This window comes from Callithrix jacchus, chromosome 9 (assembly GCF_049354715.1).
Source record: "Callithrix jacchus isolate 240 chromosome 9, calJac240_pri, whole genome shotgun sequence".
In the NCBI taxonomy this organism is placed as follows: domain Eukaryota; kingdom Metazoa; phylum Chordata; class Mammalia; order Primates; family Cebidae; genus Callithrix; species Callithrix jacchus.
In genome coordinates, this window is record NC_133510.1 from 63,850,060 (window position 1) to 63,869,710 (window position 19,651).

General features: G+C 39.7%; 1 protein-coding gene across 22 annotated transcripts in view; it reads left to right on the forward strand.

The window, feature by feature from the left end:
• The window catches only part of SARNP (SAP domain containing ribonucleoprotein), a 70,742-nt gene that overhangs the window by 14,664 nt on the left and 36,427 nt on the right, over nucleotides 1–19,651 (forward strand). For 21 of the 22 annotated variants that reach the window (XR_013521836.1, XR_013521842.1, XR_013521838.1 and 18 more), the window contains 7 exons: nucleotides 2,699–2,745; nucleotides 2,975–3,042; nucleotides 8,443–8,494; nucleotides 9,941–10,014; nucleotides 10,461–10,489; nucleotides 16,700–16,725; nucleotides 18,802–18,870. Coding sequence is in view for 9 of the 22 variants with exons in the window: in XM_078336478.1 (XP_078192604.1) it covers nucleotides 2,699–2,745; nucleotides 2,975–3,042; nucleotides 8,443–8,494; nucleotides 9,941–10,014; nucleotides 10,461–10,489; nucleotides 16,700–16,725; nucleotides 18,802–18,870 (365 nt within the window). In the remaining 13 variants the exon portion in view is untranslated. The remainder of the gene's footprint in view (nucleotides 1–2,698; nucleotides 2,746–2,974; nucleotides 3,043–8,442; nucleotides 8,495–9,940; nucleotides 10,015–10,460; nucleotides 10,490–16,699; nucleotides 16,726–18,801; nucleotides 18,871–19,651) is intronic. The other variant, XR_013521844.1, reaches the window with a different exon arrangement.

A 19,651-nucleotide genomic window follows, 5' to 3' on the forward strand; every position in this document is an offset into this window, starting at 1 on the left:
AAATCCATAAACTAGGTAATCTCTGGTCCTTTCTGATACACTCCAATTCTGCCTTTAAAAAAATACCCATTCTTCATATTTTTAATCTTGTACAGCCTTCTTATTATTTTATTTATTTATTTATTTTTTGTTACCCAGGCTGGAGTACAGTGGTATAATCTTGGCTCACTGCAACCTCTGCCTCTCAGGTTCATGTGATTATCCTGCTTCAGCCTCTTGAATAGCTGGGATTATAGGTGTCTGCCACCAAGCCTGGCTAATTTTTTGTATTTTTAGTGGAGATGAGGTTTCACCATGTTGGCCAGGCTGGTCTCAAACTTCTGACCTCAGGTGATCCACCTGCCTTGGCCTTCAAATGTGGTGGGATTACAGGTGTGAGCCACCGTGCCCGGCCTTGTACAACCTTAATCTCAGATTGTACAAGTCTCCTCTCTAATTTTTATTTGCTTACTTTTATTTCCATTCCTCATTTCACTTCCTCCTCAACCCATTTAGGCAACTATTCTAATGTGTTTGAATATATATATTTTTGTCTGTCCTTGTAAACTATGTAGTGTTGTTTGATAGCATGTTTTCATTTATATAATTGGTAATTATGTAATTAATTGGCCATAGCCTTCATTTCTTCTTTTTTTTTTCAGTAAGTGTTGTGTTTTCTTAAAGATGTGTTCATGTGGAATGTGACTGTGTAGTTATCTAGTCTGTTGATTCTAATTCCTGTATAGCATTCTGTAATGGGTAACCACCACATTTCACTTAATTCACTCAGTGACAGAGACCTATATTGCCACGAAGCCTCTGCTACTATCAGTGACACTATTTACAGTATTATCTATGGTAATACTATATGTATATAATAGGATATAGTATATATTATACTACAGGTTAAGTATTCTATATTTGAAATGCTTGGGACCAGAAGTGTTTCAATTTTTAGATTTTTTTTTTTATTTTGGAATATGTGTGTGTGTGTGTGTGTGTGTGTGTGTGTGTGTGTATGTAGAGACAGAGAGAGAGACAGAGAGAGAATGAGAGATATCTTGGGGGTGAGATCCAAGTCTAAACACAAAATTCATTTGTTTCTTATCCACATATCTGAAAGTAGTTTTATATAGTATTTAAAATAATTTTGTACATGAAACAAAGTTCTGACTGTGACCCATCGCATAAGGTTAGGTGTGGGGTTTTCCACTTGTGTCATATCGGCCTTCATAAAGTTTTAGATTTAGGAGCATTTCTGGTTTTGAATTTTCAGATTGGGGATGCTTAACCTGTAGGATATAGTATACTATATTCTATATACTAATAGGTTATAGTATATAATTAAGAACTACTTCTTTTATCCTCTTATATTCCTGTGAAAGTCTTTTTGGAGTATGTGCCCAAGAATGGTATTGCTAATTATTATTATTCATAAATACATACTTAATATGACTAAGGGCTTTCAAATTGTTTTCCAGAATTGCTCTATAGATCTATAGTCTCATTACTAGTACATAAGGTTTCTTGTATCTCCACAAACCTAAACTTGGCACTATCCTATCAAGTGGCCTAAGTTTTGCTAATTCGTTGGCTGTTTTATGTTCTCCATGAAAAAAGTTTAAACATTTCATGATTCTTTGGATTTCTTCTTTGCCTATTGAGGTTCCCATAATTTGCTTGTTGGTTTGCAGGCATTTCTTTTATATTCTAATAACTATTCCTTTGTTGGTTTTAGACACAAATCTCTTCTTTGGCTGTGTGGAGTGGTTTATGCCTATAACTCAGCACTTTGGGAGGCTTAGGTGGAATGATCTCTTGAGGCCAGGAGTTTGAGACCAGTCTGAGCAGCATAGTGAGATCCCATCTCTAAGAAAATAATTAGCTGGATGTCCTGGTGTGCACCTGTAGTCCTACCTACTTGGGAGGCTAAGGCAACAGGAACCCTTGAGCCCAGGAGGTGTGATTGTGCCACTGCACTTCAGCCTGGGTGACAGAGTGAGACTGTCTCAACAAAAGCAAATGTCATTTGTCTTTAAGTAGAAGTACTTAATTTTGAAAAATCTTTAGTTTTGCATCTCTTACTTTTGCTACTGGGTTGTTTTTCTTTTAAAGAAAATTTTCCCCACAACTAAATCTCAAAATCTTAAAGATAATTATTCACATTACTTTGTTTGTTTGTTTTTTGAGACGGAGTCTTGCTCCCAAACTGGAGTGCAGTGACCTGATCTCAGCTCACTGCAACCTCTTCCGGGCTCAAGTGATGCTCCCACCTCAGCCTCCCCAGTAGCTAAGACTATAGGTGCATGCCACCACACCCAGCTATTTTTTGTATTTTTTATAAAGACGAGGTTTCGCTGTGTTGCCCAGGCTGGTCGCTTGAACTCCTGGGTTCAAGCCATTCATCTTCCTCTGCCTCCCAAAGTGCTGGGATTACAGAGTAAGCCACAGTGTCCAGCCCCACATTACTTTTTAAATTAATTCTCTAGTTTGACTTTACATTTCTTTCTTCAGTCCAACTGGAGTTCACATTTATAATTAATGTTAGGTAGAGATCTGGTTTTATCTTCTCCAGATGTAGCAGATTTTATGTGCATCAGTTTCTGCCTTCATTATTGGATTTTTTGGGGGAAAACAAAGTGATTATAATTTTAACCTTGGTAAGTGATCAAGATGGTTTTGTAGCAGGGCTTGACCTGAATATTTTAATATTCTTTAGCTGAAGAGGAGGCAAATGAAGAAGATGTACTGGGAGATGAAACAGAGGTGAGTTGGATAGAGTAAGGTTAGTCTCTGGTCTGGTAATGCGCAACTGCCTTGGCCACATTGCTTTAACATCAGTTACTGGAGAACTTCGATGTAAATTTATTAAGGGAGCATAAAATGGGTATGAAGGTTCTGAGAGACTGGTTTATTTTAAAGTTCTGGTGTTCTTCTGTTGATAGATATTTATTCTTTAGATTTATGTTAACCACCTTGTTTCATTTGGTTTTAGGAAGAAGAAACAAAGCCTATAGAGCTCCCTGTCAAAGAGGAAGAACCCCCTGAAAAAACTGTTGATGTGTAATTATCCCTTTTTTATAATCTGAGTACAGAGCAGGCAGCTCTTTTTTTAAATTGTGTTTAATGTTTAACTCTGTTTACCTCTTAGATGTTCCCATTGGCCTTTTCATTTCTGGTTAGATCTTTTTGGTTTTTTTTTTTCAAGAAGGGGCTACTTCAAAGTACTTGGTCCCAGTGAAGCAAAGCAAATTTTCTCCGAGTTATATAATAGGTAATTAGGACCAAGCGACTTCAAAACCAGACATAGTTTAATTCTCCTAGCCTTTGTTTTTCTTTTGTAGGGTCACCATAATAGATTATTTTGTTACTCTATAGAGAATCTGCACAGTTCTCTATACAGTGTAAAACTGTAAACTCTGTTAACTCTTTTTTTTTTCTTTTTTTTTGAGACAGGGTCTTACTGTGTCTCCCAGACTGGAGTGCAGTGGCGTAGTCTCGGCTCACTGCAACCTCTGCTTCCCAGGCTCAAACAATTATCCTGCCTCAGCCTCCCAAATAGCTGGGATTACAGGCATGCGCCACTACTGCCCTTCTAATTTTTGTAGTTTTCTTTCTTTTTCTTATCCTTCCAGGACAAGTGGCACTCTGCACCGGACCCTGGTCCCAGCAATTTTTGTATTTTTAGTAGAGATGGGGTTTCACCACATTGGCCAGGCTAGTCTTGAACTCCTGACTTCCAATGATCCACCTGCCTTGGCCTACCAAAGTGCTGGGATTATAGGCATGAGCCACCGTGCCTGGCCCATTCTGTTAACTCTTAAGAGTTTTGCAGTTTTCTGTAAAACTATAAAACTGAGGCCAGGCACAGTGGCTCATGCCTGTAATCCCAGCATTTTGGGAGGCCGAGGCGAATGGATCATGAGGTCAGGAGTTCAAGATTAGCCTGGCCAAGACGATGAAACCCCATCTTTACTAAAAATACAAAAATCAGCTGGGCATGGTGGTGGCAACCTGTAACACCAGCTACTCTGGAGTCTGAAGCAGTAGAATTGCTTGAACCTGGAGCTGTCGGTTGCAATGAGCTGAGATTATGCCAGTACACTCCAACCTGGGCGACAGAGCAAGATTCTGTCTGAAAAAAAAAAAAAAGTAGAACTGTATATAAGGAGTTTTGTAAGGGAGGAGGGTGTTGGATAGAGGTTACGTTTCTCAAGTAACACTCTGTTCTGTCTTGCTTTCTGATTTATAGTGGAGGAGGGGAAGACAAAGTACTAGAGTGGAAAGTAGATCTTGATTTGTTTAAATTATCCCACAAAGGTGATCCTAAACATCTTTAATTTGGGGCTTTTTCCACAACTCTCTGGCCATTTTGTACTATAGCACATTAACAACAGTTGAGTCCCTTTTAGCATTTTTGTTCTTCATAGCTGTGTTAATGCATTTAATTATAAAAGGCTACACACACACACACATAATTTTACTTTTTGAGAAGGAGTCTCGCTCTGTCGCCAGGCTGGAGTATAATGGCATGATCTCAGCTCACTGCAACCTCCGCCTCCTGGGTTCAAGTGATTCTCCTGTGTCAGCCTCCCGAGTAGCTGGGACTACAGGTGCTCATCACCACGCCCAGCTAATTTTTATATTTTTTAGTAGAGACAGTGTTTCACCATGTTGACCAGGATGGTCTCAATCTCTTGACCTTGTGATCGCCCACCTTGGCCTCCCAGAGTGCTGTGATTATAGGCATGAGCCACCATGCCCAGCCAAAAGGCAATATGTTTACAAGCAAAAAATCAGTACCGGGCCGGGCGTGGTGGCTCATGCCTGTAATCCCAGCACTTTGGGAGGCCAAGGTGAGTGGATCATGAGGTCAAGAGATTGACACCATCCTGGTCAACATGGTGAAACCCCGTCTCTACTAAAAATACAAAAAATTAGCTGGGCATGGTGGTGCGTGCCTGTAATCCCAGTGACTCAGGAGCCTGAGGCAGAATTGCCTGAACCCAGGAGGCGGAGGTTGCGATGAGCCGAGATCGCGCCATTGCGCTCCAGCCTGGGTAAAAAGAGCGAAACTGCGTCTCAAAAAAAAAAAAAAATCAGTACCTAGAGGAGTATATCAATTGAAAATTAAGTACTCTTTGTATTCATTCTCATTTGACTTTACTGAGGTTTTTAGAACAGTACATTCTTTTTGAAATATTTTATACATGTATACACACACTATGCACACTGTTCCTTGATTTTTTTTTTCATGTCTGGAAATTTTTTATATCATAATTTTCTTATTTAAGTGTTATATGCTAGGCATCGTTCTGAATGTAAATAGTTTCTTTTAATCCTCGGTAGACCCTATGAAGTCAGGATAATTATCCTAGGAAGTGGTCTCTTTTGTTTAGCTTGTTATTATGGGAAATTACAAGTATATACAAAAGTTATGAGACTAGTATAATAGACTCTCATCTACCAATAACCCAGATTTACTAGCTATCAACTTAGAACCTTGTTGTTTCTAGCATTTAATAGTATTCCATTCTGTGGGTAAACAGTAATTTATTTCACCAGTCTCCTGTTGATGGACATTTAGGGTATTCATAAAAGCCAAAAAAAAAAAAAATGTAGTTCTGCATGTCTTTTTATAATTATTTATACACACAAGTATAACCATAGGGTAAATTCCTAGCAGTGGATTTGCTGCATCACAGAGGATGTAACATTTAACATTTTGATATCTTTTTGTCAAATATTCCTTTATTTATTTTTTGAGACAGGGTCTCACTCTCTTGCCCAGGCTAGAGTATGGTGGCACAATCTTGGCTAACTGCAGTCTCCATTTCCTGGCTCAAGTAGTTCTCCAGCCTCAGTCTTCCAAGTAGCTGGGACTATAGGCACAAGCCACCACACCTGGCTCTTTTGTAATTTTTGTAGAGATGGGGTTTCACCATGTTTCCCAGGCTGGTCTTGAACTCCTGAGCTCAAATCGATCCACCTGCCTTGGCTTCCCAAAGTGCTGGGATTACAGGTGTGAGCTGCCATGCCCAGCCTGTCAAATACTTCTTTCTAAAGCCATTTAGTTATCTTTCCATCATAAGAGGTTTATGATTAGATATAGTGTCTTGAAAAAATGACATTGTGGGATAGCTTTAAAATAGAAATGTTACAGGAATTTCTGGGATAAGAAGGAAGATCAGGTGAACACCAGGATAATTGGCTTGTGTGGGTTAAAAAGTAGAGGTTTGAAAGTTTGGAGATCATTATTCATAGAATATTTAAAATGTGCATTTTCTTGTTCGGGAGGGCTTTAATTCTGTTAATGAATTTTGAAACAAATTGAAGTGGGTGGGGATCATTTTGCTTTTTAGAGGGATACTTGTGGTTAGACTGAAGTACGTACAGAAAGATTCTGGGTCCCTGTATTTCGGGGACTGTTTATGTGATTGGGTAGGAGAGAAATTTCTGTGAGGAGTGGAAATTCCCCATGCATCACAGAATTATTTATTGCTTGAGTTTAGTTGTGCCTAAGGGAATTGGAATAGAACAGAAGGAAGCTTCCCTTCTGGGGTTCCCTTTCTGCCAGGAGGTGCACTGCATTGACTGTGCTTCAAAATGCGAGTGGGGAGGAAATCATTACGCTGGGGTTGATGGAGAATACTGCTCTCTTGATGGCATTGGACTTGAAGTAAAACATTAAACTTCTCTTGCCTTTTGTGCCTAAATTATAAGACAAGGTTAGGGAAGGATGGCAAGGAAATGGGAAGCATTTAGAAATTTCTTTAAAAGTCAGAATAGTCAGAGCTAGTTTAGATTGTTTGACTGTTTAAAAGGAGATCCCCTTATTCATCTTTGGCCTGAGGTTCCCCAAAAATATACATTTCTACTTTGATCCCCCCTACCCCCCACACCACCACCAGCCAAAAGTTACATATTGTAGGACTTAGTTATGGTCAGCAGGGGGCACCCATTGCTTGTCTGTCAGTCCAGGGATTTCCAACAAAAGGGTGAAGGAGAGAGTAAGTTCTTGTTCCAGAATTGCTTCCTCTGAAAATGTCATTAAACCATTACTACCATTCAGAGCATCAAATGGGAAAAGTGTCCGGGATATCTGAACAAAAGCTGTCCATGTCTCTAAATGAGGGACCTTAATGAGACTGGTTATGACCCACAGTTTTATGGGAGTTGTTTGGTGGAGGGTTAATGTCCTTCCATTTATCCTGGGTACTTCCGAACTTTGTCTCCCGCCCCTGTGGTCCCCTTTCTTTTGTTTTCTCTTAAGCTTTTGACCAGTAACTTACCATGTTTTCCTAATTCAGACTCCCCTTAGGCTTTTTTATTCCTACCTTTGGCATTTTTATTTGTTCCACTTTGACTGTTCCAGCTAGAGCTACATTCCCCATGGGAGAAATAAGGGATTTTTAAAAGAAGGAAAACAGACCTTGTAGAGTACTCATTAATTGTTGTGATGAACACTGAGAGCTGGTACTTAAAGGAGGGTTGGAGGGCTACTCATTAGTTCAAAAGTAAATTAAAGGCCAAGTACAGTGGCTCATGCCTATAATCCCAACACTTAGGGAGGCTGAGGCGGGTGGATCATTTGAAAACAGGAGTTCGTGACTAGCCTGGCCAACATGGTGAAACCCTGTCTCTACTAAAAATATAAAAATTAGCCAGGCATGGTGGTAAACGCCTATAATCCCAGCTATTCGGAAGATTGAGGCAGGAGAATCACTTGAACCCGGGAGGTGGAGGTTGCAGTGAGCCGAGATCATGCCACTGCACTCTAGTCTGGGCGACAAGAGCAAAACTCTGTCTCAAAAAAAAAAAAAAAAGAAAAGAAAAAAGGGCTGGGCATGGTGGCTCACGCATGTAATCCCAGCACTTTGGGAGGCCGAGGCGGGGGGTTCACAAGGTCAAGAGATCGAGACCATCCTGGTCAACAAGGTGAAACCCCGTCTCTACTGAAAATACAAAAATTAGCTGGGCATGGTGGTGCACGCCTGTAGTCCCAGCTACTCGGGTGGCTGAGGCAGGAGAATTGCTTGAACCCAGAAGGTGGAGGTTGCGGTGAGCCGAGATCATGCCATTGCACTCCAGTCTGGGTAACAACAGTGAAACTCCATCTCAAAAAAAAAAAAAAATCAATTAAGAAGTTCCTAAAAGCAAATGAGATGGTTTCTGGTGTCCTTTGAGTGTATCCCTTTAGCCCAGTATATTACCAGACTTCTTTTCTTATTTCTTTATTATACATTAGCTAAAGAAGCTTAGTTTGTTATTTGAACTGTTTCCTCTCAATAGGTGACAGTTAAAGGAACCAAAGCTTTAGTGGACTTCATGTTTCTTTGGCTTAAGGGGTGGCAGAGAGATAATAGGGCAGAGAGCGGTGACTCAGGTGAATTCTTACACATTTCTAAGGTCGTGGTTTAGAATATCAGTTTTCTCGTTTAAAAATATCTCTTTCTTTTCTAGGGCAGCAGAGAAGAAAGTGGTGAAAATTACATCTGAAATACCACAGACTGAGGTAGGTATTCTGCTCCCTAGTAGAATAGTCTCTACATTTCTCTCTCCCTCTTCACTTTTATTATATCTTCATCATCCTCCAAAATTTATTTACAGGCAGAAAATCAGTATTGACAGATTTTGGTGTTGTTACGTTTCTCTGCCAACTATTCTTTGGAAAATATTTGGCTGGCTTAGTGAGTAGTCATTCTTGAAGTGTAGTCTTTTTGTATGTAGTTTTATGATCTTAACAGTGACTATCTTTGAGATGTTTACAAACCTAGGATTAGAGTTTGGGAGGATTGTACCTTGAAAATATATTGCTAGATATGACTTTTATGTTGCTACTGGCCAGTAGATGAGATCGAAATTTCTCTGGATTTGTGGTGCAGGTCTGTGAACCAGATTCTAGTTGAGATCTTGTGTTCAGTATCATACTTTCAAAGTAGTGAATTATTAAACTGTTTTAGAATAGCATAAAACAATGCTGCTTCATTTCTAACTGAAAGAATACCACTAGTGTTGAAACCAAACTGTTCCTTTGATCACTTTTCAAAGGTCAGCCAAACAGAGCTTTTGATTTCTTGGCTTCATTCATAATACAGGTTTTATTTTTATTCCTCCCTCTTTTTTTTTTGAGGGCATGTAATAATAGTCTTTTTATGTTTGCTTTCTGGAAAGGGCTATTAAGTCCTGCTATGGACACAACCTGATATCTTCTAGGATTGTCAGTATTTTCACTTTAGACCCTAAGAAATTACTCCTGATGTTTTTAGGATACCTACCTCTGGCTGGGCGGGGTGGCTCACACCTTTAATCCCAGCACTTTGAGAGGCTAAGGTGGGTGGTTCACTTGAGGCCAGAAGTTCAAGATCAGCCTGGCCATCATGGTGAAATCCCATTTCTACTAGAACTACAAAAATTAGCTGGGCACAGTGGTGCAATCCTGTAATCGCAGCTACTTGGGAGGCTGAGCCACAAGAATCGCTTGAACCCAGGAGGCTGAGGTTGCAGTTAGCTGAGGTCACACCACTGTATTACAGTCTGGGCAACAGAGTGAGACTCTGTCTTTTAAAATAGGAGAAAAACAAAACAAAACAAAAAACTTACCTCAGACTAACTTTCTTTTTTTCTTTTTGAGTTGGAGTTTCCCTATTGTTGCCCAGGCTAGAGTGCAATGGCATGATCTCAGCTCACTGTAACCTCTGCCTCCCGGGTTCAAGCAATTCTCCTCCCTCAGCCTCCTGAGTAGCTGGGATCACAGGTGTGTGCCACCACACCCAGCTAATTTTTCTATTTTTAGTAGAGATGGGGTTTCTCCATGTTGGTCAGGGTGGCCTCGAACTCTTGACCTCAGGTGATTGCCCGCCTTGGCCTTCCAAAGTGTGAGCCACTGAGCCTGACCACTAACTTTCTTAAACCATAAATTGACTTTTTAATTTTCTTTCTTTCATCTATTTTTACTTAGAGAATGCAGAAGAGGGCCGAACGATTCAATGTACCTGTGAGCTTGGAGAGTAAGAAAGCTGCTCGGGCAGCTAGGTGAGTGTCCCCAGCCTTTTGGGCCTGCAGTAGTGATGTTGTAAGGTGAAGAGGTGTGATCCTAGGTTTTAGATGTAATTATTGATTTTAAGTAGAATAGAAGCTTGCTGAAGGACATGAACACTTTTTTGACCCTATTCAGAACATCTCTACTGATTTGGATATCATAGCTATAGATTGGGCTTTATTGAGAAGGGTTTGTGTAACATTTAAAGCCAGGAACTGACTACTAATACTAATTCTGATAAGGCTTCCTTTTAGCTTAATCTCTGAACTTGGTAAGAGGGAGAGTAAACTGAACCTCTTTCATGGAGTTGTTAGAATTAGCTAATGATTGCAGGGCTTGAGATCACAAGCAAGAAGTGTCATATGTATACTTGGCATGGAGACAGACAACCAGGAGTGTGAACAGCTTCCTAAAATTGAGTTTGTTTTTCTTTCTGCAGGTTTGGGATTTCTTCAGTTCCAACAAAAGGTAAGAGTACAGAGATAACTTCTGAGAAAGTTATCTTTATATTCTTTGTTTTCTGGTATAACAGGTTTCATTTCTCCAAAATAAGATAAATTTGCTAGCCATAGAAATTGTTAAGAGATTATAACTTTCACGTCTTTGCTTTAGGTAAAATTATACTTAAGCCTTCCTGGGCAATTAAGAGAGATACTGAATGTTATGAGAGGATAGGAAGTGCCAACATTTGTCTTCCTTTTCTTGAACATCTTCAAAGAAGTTTCTCTAGTACTTTGCTTACCTATTCTAGGTAAGCAATTAAAATTCATACAATGAATATGTATCACTTTTGTAATGAATTAGAGGAAATAGGGTCTCATCTGCATAAAATTATCGCACACTATCCAGTATTAGACTGGCCGTGGTAAGTGATAAAAGGGAAGAGTATCTTCTACCTTAACAATTTTACTTCTAGGAACGTATAAGGAAAGTCTTGAATGTGCTTAAAAAGTTATTCTCAAGGATTATCACAGCATTGTTTATAGTGATCAATTACTGGAAACAACCAACTATACAACAGAGAATTGGTTTAGTAAATGTGTGCCATGGTATGGAAGACAACATTGTGCTGAAATAATATTGAAAGATATTTATCAGAGATATTAATGAAAAGAGTTACAAAATTATAGTAACAGTATGTTCCCATTTTAGTCATGTAAGAGTGTATATATAGATAGGAAAAAGGATTGGAAAGATATGCAGTTGACACTTGAACAACACAGGTTTGAACTGCACAGGTCCACTTATACATGGATTTTTTTTTCCAATAAATACAGTTTCCCCTCTGTATTTGAGGGTTCATCATAACCAAGTGCAGTTCAAAAATGCAGTATTTGGTGGATGTTAAACCTACAGATACGGAGGAGCGACTTACTGTATCTGCTGCAGGACTTAAGCATGTGTGGATTTTGGTATCAGCTGGAGGGGTGGAGTTGGATCCAATCCCCTAAGGATATGGAGGGATTGACTGTATTTTAAATTGTAGTACTCACTATCTCTGGTTGGTGGATTTTTGAATGATTTATTTCTTTTTGTGTGTCTGTGTTTTTAAAATCCATACAATGAATATGTATCACTTTTGTAATGAATTAGAGGAAATAGTTATTATTATTATTATTTTTTGATACACAGTGTCACTCTTTCCACCCAGGTTAGAGTGCAGGGGTACGACCGGGCCCACTGCAACCTCTGCTTCCTGGGTTCAAGCTATTTTCCTGCCTCAGCCTTTTGAGTAGCTGGGACCACAGGTGTGTGACACCACACACTGCTAATTTTTGTATTTTTAGTAGAGACAGGATTTTACTGTGTTGGCCAGGCTGGTCTCAAACTCCTGACCTCAAGTGATCCACACACCTCTGCTTCCCAAAATGGTGGGATTACAGGTGTGAGCTACTGTGCCCAGCCTGAAATAGTTATTATTTTTAAGAAAGGGCTGGGTATGGTGGCTCATGCCTGTAATCCCAGCACTTTGGGATGCCAAGCTGGGAGGATCACTTGAGCCCAGGAGTTGGAAACTAGGTTGGGCAATAAAGTGACATCTTGTCTCTACAGAAAATTTAAAAATTAGCTAGGTATGGTGGTAAACACCTGTAGTTCCAGCTACTTGGGAGGTTGCAGTGAGCTAAAATCATGCTACTGCACTCCAGCCTGGGGGACAGAGCAAGACTTTTGTCTCAAAAAAAAAGAACATAGCCCCTTTTCTCAGGAACTTAAAATTTAAATGTAGTTTCCTAATTCAATCCAGTTTTTTCTGTGACTTGTCAGTAGTTTCAAGTAAGAAAATGTCCCCCAGAGATCTTGTTGTAGTGTTTTGCTGTGCTTTTAAAAAGACAGAAAAATGCTCGCCACTATCACTAAGTGTTTTAGAGAAAACAATTTTTTTATGGCTCTTAGTTATATCAAGAGAGATACAACAGAAATTATAGAAGGTGGTATTTTTTTTTTTTTTTAAAGAGACAGGGTCTCACTATATTGCCCAGGCTAGACTTGAGCTCCTGGGCTCAAGCAATCCTCCCTCAGCCTTCTGAGTTACTGGGACTACAGGTGCATGGCTGAAATGCTGTTTGAAGAAAGATAATAGACAAACTTAATTGTCTGAAAAGGGAACTTGATAAAAAATACAGTTTCAGTGTTACTCATAATTCTGACATCTTGTAAGTATAGAGTAACTCTAAAATAATGGAATTTGGGAACATTGAAAAGGAAGCACTGTTTTTTGAATGAAATCCTGAAAAGTTTGAAGTAAATAATTATTGGCTAGGTTAGGGTTGGACCTAGAGGCCAATATACTATTTGTTTCTTTTTGTTTGTTTGTTTGTTTTTTGAGATGGAGTCTTGCTCTGTCGCCCAGGCTATAGTGCAGTGGCATGATTTCAGCTCCCTGCAACCTCTGCCTCCTGGATTCAAGCAATTCTTCTGTCTCACCCTCCCAAGTAGCTGGGACTGCAGGTGAATGCCATGACACCTTGCTAATTTTTGTATTTTTAGTCGAGATGGGGTTTCACCATATTAGTCAGGCTGGTCTAGAGCTCCTGAACTCAGGTGATCCACCAACCTCAGCCAACCAAAGTGCTGGGATTACAGGTGTGAGCCACTGTACCCAGCCAGGAGCCGTAATTGCAATTCATGATAGTAGTTCTTGTTTGTCCAGTTGTGATCTCTTTTTTAACAACTTTACTGAGATGCAATTTATATAATATACAATTCATTCATTTAAAGGTATGTAATTCATTGTTTCTTAGTATATTCACAGGATTGTGCAGCTATCACAGTGCTTATCACCCCAAAAAGAAACTCTTTACCCATCGGCAGATGTCCTCCATTACCTCTCCCTCCTCAGTCCTAAGCAGCCGCTAAATTCTTTCTTTGTGGAAATTTGCCTTCATATAAATGAATTCATAACAGTATATTACCTTTCGTGATTGGATTCTTTCCCTTAGCATAGTTTTCAAGGTTCATTCATGTTATAGCAGTGATCCAAGATGGCTGATTACTAGCAGCTCAGGATTGTAGCTCCCAGTGAAAGCACAGAGAATGAGAGGTCACCACACTTTCAGATGAATTTTTGTTGCTCACGGACCAGGAGATTCCCAGCGGAGGAGCCCCATGGTTCACTAGCGCGATGTGATTCTTGTGGCCGGCATGGCGGTTTTGCCGGTGCCCCAGCGCAGCGGTTCTTGGTGCAGAGTAAACAGGACTGGGTCCCCTTTGGGTCGGTGTTTGGAGCTCCGGGAAGGCAGAATTGCCTATTCAGCAGATTATAAAAGGGACTCAAGAAGGAAGCCAGACCAGAGATTCCCAGGCAGTAAAGCACCACGAATCATAACGCTGATGTTTTAGCCGGCACAGTGGGTTGCTCAGATTCTGGCACTGGGAATCAACAAGTTGGATGTCCACTCAGAGACCTAATTTGAAAGTCGGTAATTACAAAGACAACAGGTGGATAAACTTAAAATGATGGGAAGAAACCAGCATAAAAAGTATTAGAATACCCAAAATCAGAATGCTCTCCCTCTACAGGGGAATCACAGTTCCTCATCAACAAGGGAACAAGGCCTGATGGAGAACGAGTGTGTTCCAATAACAGAATTAGGCTTCAGAAGGTGGATAATAAGAAACTTCTGTGAGTCAAAAGAACATGTTCTAGCCCAATGTAAAGAAACTAAGAACCTTGAAAAATGGTTTGATGAAATCCTAACGAGAATAGACAATTTAGAGAGGAATACAAGTGAATTAATGGAACTGAAGAATACAATATAAGAACTCCGTGAAGGGCCGGGCATGGTGGCTCAAGCCTGTAATCCTAGCACTTTGGGAGGCTGAGGTGGGTGGATCATGAGGTCGAGAGATCGAGACCAACCTGGTCAACATGGTGAAACTCCGTCTCTACTAAAAATACAAAAAATTAGCTGGGCATGGTGGCGTGTGCCTGTAATCCCAGCTACTCAGGAGGCTGAGGCAGGAGAATTGCCTGAACCCAGGAGGCGGAGGTTGCGGTGAGCCGAGATTGCGCCATTGCACTCCAGTGTGGGTAACAAGAGTGAAACTCCATCTCAAAAAAAAAAGAACTCCGTGAAGTATGCACAGGTTTTAACAGTCGAATTGATCAAGCAGAAGAAAGGATATCAGAGGTCGAAGACCAACTTAATGAAATGAAACTAGAAGACAAGATTAGAGAAGAAAGTAAAAAGGAATGAGCAAAATCTCCAAGAAATAGGGGACTATGTGAAAAGACCTAATTTTCGTTTGATAGGTGTACCTGAATGTCATGAAGAGAATGAATCCAAGCTGGAAAATATTCTTCAGGATATTACTCGGGAAAACTTTCCTAACCTAGTAAGGCAGGACAATACTCAACTTCAGGTAATACAGAGAACACCACAAAGATATTCCTCAAGTAGAGCAACCCCAAGACACATAATCGTTAAGATTCACCAGGGCTGAAATAAAGGAGAAAATTCTAAGGGCAGCTAGAGAGAAAGGTCAGGTTACCCATAAAGGGAAGCCTATCAGACTCACAGCAGATCTCTTAGCTGAAACCTGACAAACTAAAAGAGAGTGGGGTCAATATTCAATATCCTCAAAGAAAAGAATTTTCAACCCAGAATCTCATATCCAGCCAAATTAAGCTTCATAAATGAAGGAAAAATAAAATTTTTCACGAACAAGCAAGCATTTAGATTTCATCACCACCAGGCCTGTTTTACAAGAGCTTCTGAAAGAAGTACTATACACAGAAAGGAATAACCAGTATCAGTCATCCCAAAAACTTACCAAAAGGTAAAAAGAGTATCTCCATAATGAAGAATCTGTATCAACTAATGGGCAGAATAGCTAGCTAGCATTAAATGACAGTATTAAACTCACAAATATCAATATTAATTCTAAACTTAAATGGATTAAATGCCCCAGTCAAAGACACAGACAGGCAAATTGAATAAAAAGTCAAAACCCATGGTTCGCTGTATCCAGATCCATCTCATAAGCAAGGACATACAAAGACTTGAAACAAAGGGTTGGTGGAAGACTTACCAATCAAATGGAGAGAAAAAAAAAAAAAAATAGGAGTTGTAACTTTTGTCTCTGACAAAATAGACTTTAATAGTAACAAAGACTAAAAGAAACAAAGAAGGACACTACATAATGGTAAAAGGACCAATGCAACAACAGGAGTCAATGATGGTAAGTATATATGCACCCAATTCAGGAACACCCAGATACATAAGACAATTTCTCAATAACTTATAAAGAGACTTGGACTCCTGCACAATAATAGCAGGAGACTGACACCACATTGTTAATATTCGACGGATCAACGAGATAGAAAATTAACAGGGACATCTATGATTTGAACTCAGACCTGGAACAAGTAAACTCATTGAATATTTATATAATTCTTCACCCCAGGTCCACAGAACATACGTTTTTCTTGGTATCACATTGCACCTATTTTGAAAGTCACCACATAATTGGAAGTAAATCACTCTTCAGCATTTGTATAGCATCTCACAGACTTAAGTGAAATATCGGTTGGCTGTTTGTTATTTTCTTCCCTTATTCCTTCCTGTCTCCGCTGTTAAGCACAATTATTGGCATAAAAGAGGTTTTTAATGCCTGTTTTTAGATTGCATTCCAGCCTGGGCAATAGAGCAAGACTCCTGTTCTCTCTTCCCCTTTCTCTTTCTTTTTTTCAAAAAATAAATAAATTTTTTTAAAAAGCCTGTGTCTCTATTCATTTTTATGGTTTAATATTCCATTATATGGGTATACCATACTTTATTTTGCCAGTCATCAGTTGATGGGTGTTTTCTTTAACCTTTGGTTTAATATGAATAATGCTGCTGTGAACATTTATTTTTGTACAAGTTTTTGTGTAATTATATGTTTTGGTTTTCTCCTGGCTGTATAGCTAGCAGTGGAATTGTGGGATCATATGTAATTGTGTTTGCCTTTTGAGGAACTGCCAGACGTTGTTTTCCAAAGCAGCTATAACTGTTTTATGTTCCTGCTAGCAACTAATGCAGACATTGCTAGATGCAATTTCTGCCTTTTCTTTGTCATCAGAGGGTAAAGGATATGTGTCCTGTATAGTGTTTTTATGTTGCCTAATTTGACTTGAAGACTGTTGACTTTTATCACTTTTAAAAATATTAAATAAAGGTTTATTTACTTCCTTAGGTCTGCCGTCTGATAACAAACCTATGGTAAGAAATCATTTTTAATTCTTTCACACCCAGATCTTAATTCTTTTTTTTTTTTTTTTTTGAGACAGAGTTTCGCTCCTGTTACCCAGGCTGGAGTGCAATGGCACGATCTCGGCTCATCGCAACCTCCGCCTCCTGGGTTCAGGCAATTCTCCTATCTCAGCCTCCTGAGTAGCTGGGATTACAGGCACGTGCCACCATGCCCAGCTAACTTTTTGTATTTTTAGTAGAGACGGGGTTTCACCATATTGACCAGGATGGTCTCGATCTCTTGACCTCGTGATCCACCCGCCTCGGCCTCCCAAAGCGCTGGGATTACAGGCGTGCAGATCTTAATTCTTTATAGCTAACTTTAAAGTTAGAGACTCCACCGGGCGCAGTGGTTCATGCCTATAATCCCAGCAGTTTGGGAGGCTGAGGCGGGTGGATCACGAAGGTCAAGAGATCGAGACCATCCTGGTCAACAAAGTGAAATACCCCGTCTCTACTAAAAATACAAAAATTAGCTGGGCATGGTGGTGTGCACCTGTAGTCCCAGCTACTCAGGAGGCTGAGGCAGGAGAATTGCTTGAACCCAGAAGGTGGAGGTTGTGGTGAGCCGAGATTGTGCCATTGCACTCCAGTCTGGGTAACAACAGCAAAACTCCATCTCAAAAAAATAAATAAATAAATAAAAAATAAAGTTAGAGACTCCTCCTCCCCAGATTAGAGGAAACTCTGAGAACATTAATTTGTTGGCTGTTTTCAGTACAGTGTTGTATGTCCTGAATTTAAACTGTTGGAGATACTGAGAGGTCAGAAAAACTGTAATTGTCACATGCTCAGTTACTGCAGATGTCTTCCTTCCTACCATTTTTTTTGAAAGTAAGAATAGATTTTGTTAGCTAGAGAACAATCCATGTAACCCTTTGTTTTATGGTACTGGAGTTTTAGGCCTTGTCCAGTGGCGTTAGATAATGTCTAATTTATAATTACCACAAGAGAATCTATGGAAGCAATTTATGAATTCTGTTTGTAGCTACTGCTTTTTTTTTTTTTTAAATACTATCCATGAAATTTGAAATCAGAGTAAAGAATGATAGAGTAAAATGGCTCTCTGGATCATTGTGACTAGTTCAGCATGTTTAAAAACGGTAATGAATGCTGTGGTGAGATGGAATCAGCTTTACGAAATCCTGCTTAAGGGGTTACTGTTTAGTGTTGTAAGTGAAGGTTTAATATTATTAATGAAAATTTTGTAAATATATATACATATATATACTTTTTTTTTGAGACAAATTTTCACTCTTGTTGCCTAGGTTGGAGTGCAGTAGCACAGTCTCAGCTCACTGCAACCTCCACCTCCTGGGTTCAAGCAGTTCTCCTGCCTCAGTCTCCCAAGTAGCTGGGATTATAAGCATGCGCCACCCTGCCTGGCTAATTTCTGTATTTTTAGTAGAGATGAGGTTTCACCATGTTGGCCAGGCTGATCTCGAACTCCTGACCTCAGGTGATCCGCCTGCCTTGGCCTCCCAAAGTGCTGGGATTACAGGCATGAGCCACTGCTCCCAGTCCTAAATATTCTTGTAATAGTAACAAGTCTCAGGTATCAAGGTTTCCCAGAAAGGAGGGAAGACAGTTGAGTTGAGTAGTAGTTATAGATTGTCTTCTGAAAAAGGTGTTTTGTGATAGTTTCTCTTTGCTTGGAAATAGAGTTAAGAAATATTTGCAGAGACCATGTGAAAATTAATGATTTTGGACTGTGAATGGTAGCCCTATTTGGAGGTGATGATTTAGACTTGTGTTTGCTTTCTCCTACAGTGTTTGGCTTCCCTTAATCTTAAGCCCTCCTTATCCTCTTGCCACCTGTGATAAATGCAGGAGGTAGGGCTCAATCTTTCACTGTATTCCAGAGGAGGCCTTTTAATAAGCAGTGGATTAGATGGTGCTGCTTAGTTTTCTGATTTTGCTCATAGGGTATCTTTGATGTTATAGGCTTATTTGAACTCTTAGCTTCAGACTATAGTTTCTGCATTTTCTGTTTTCTGTTTTGATTTTTAAAAACTATGTTCTTTCTTTCTTTCATGTTTTTAATAGGTTAGCTTGGATAAGCTGAAGGAAAGAGCTCAAAGATTTGGTTTGAATGTCTCTTCAATCTCCAGAAAGGTAATGTAGGTTCAATGGAAGTAACGTTTTTGCAACATTAGAGCAGCTTATGGAAACTATGTAGGCTGGAAATGACCCCCCTGAGAATGTAGCTGGCTACAAATCATTTCATTTCACACCCTCCTTTGACTGTCACCTCCTCTTGCTGACTCTTGATTATGTTACAGGAATTCACAAGCTGAGTGTTTTCGTAGCTTTCACCCAGGCTGTTAGAGGATGATCTATATTTCTTTTCTTTCTTTTTTTTTTTTTCTTTGAGACAGGGTCATTCTGTTGTCCAGGCTGGAGTGCAATGGTGTAATCACAGCTCACTGCAGGCTTGACTTCCCTGTGCTCAGGCAGTCCTCCCACCTCAGCCTCTCATGTAGCTAAAACTACAGGTACTTGCCACCATGCCTGGCTAATTGATTTCTATTTTTGGTAGAGATGGGGTTTTGCTGTGTTACCCAGGCTGGTCTCGAACTCCTGGGCCCAAGGGATCCATCCACCTCTGCCTCCCAAAGTGCTGGGATTACAGTCGTGAGCCACTGCACCCAGCCTGAGCATGGTCTATATTTTTGTTGGTTAAGATGTTGAATTCAGTGATGCTAAGACTTATTATATCTACTTTAACTTTGCTAATAGGCATAATGGGAATTAAATCATTAGGAGAAGACAGTCTTGTCTTTAGGTTAAAGGTACCTAGAAATAAAACTTGGAGGTTTAGTGGAATAAAAATAAGAAAGTTATTTCATTCTTTCTGCCCCTCTGCTAGCTGATGTTATTTAGCTTATTAAGCAAG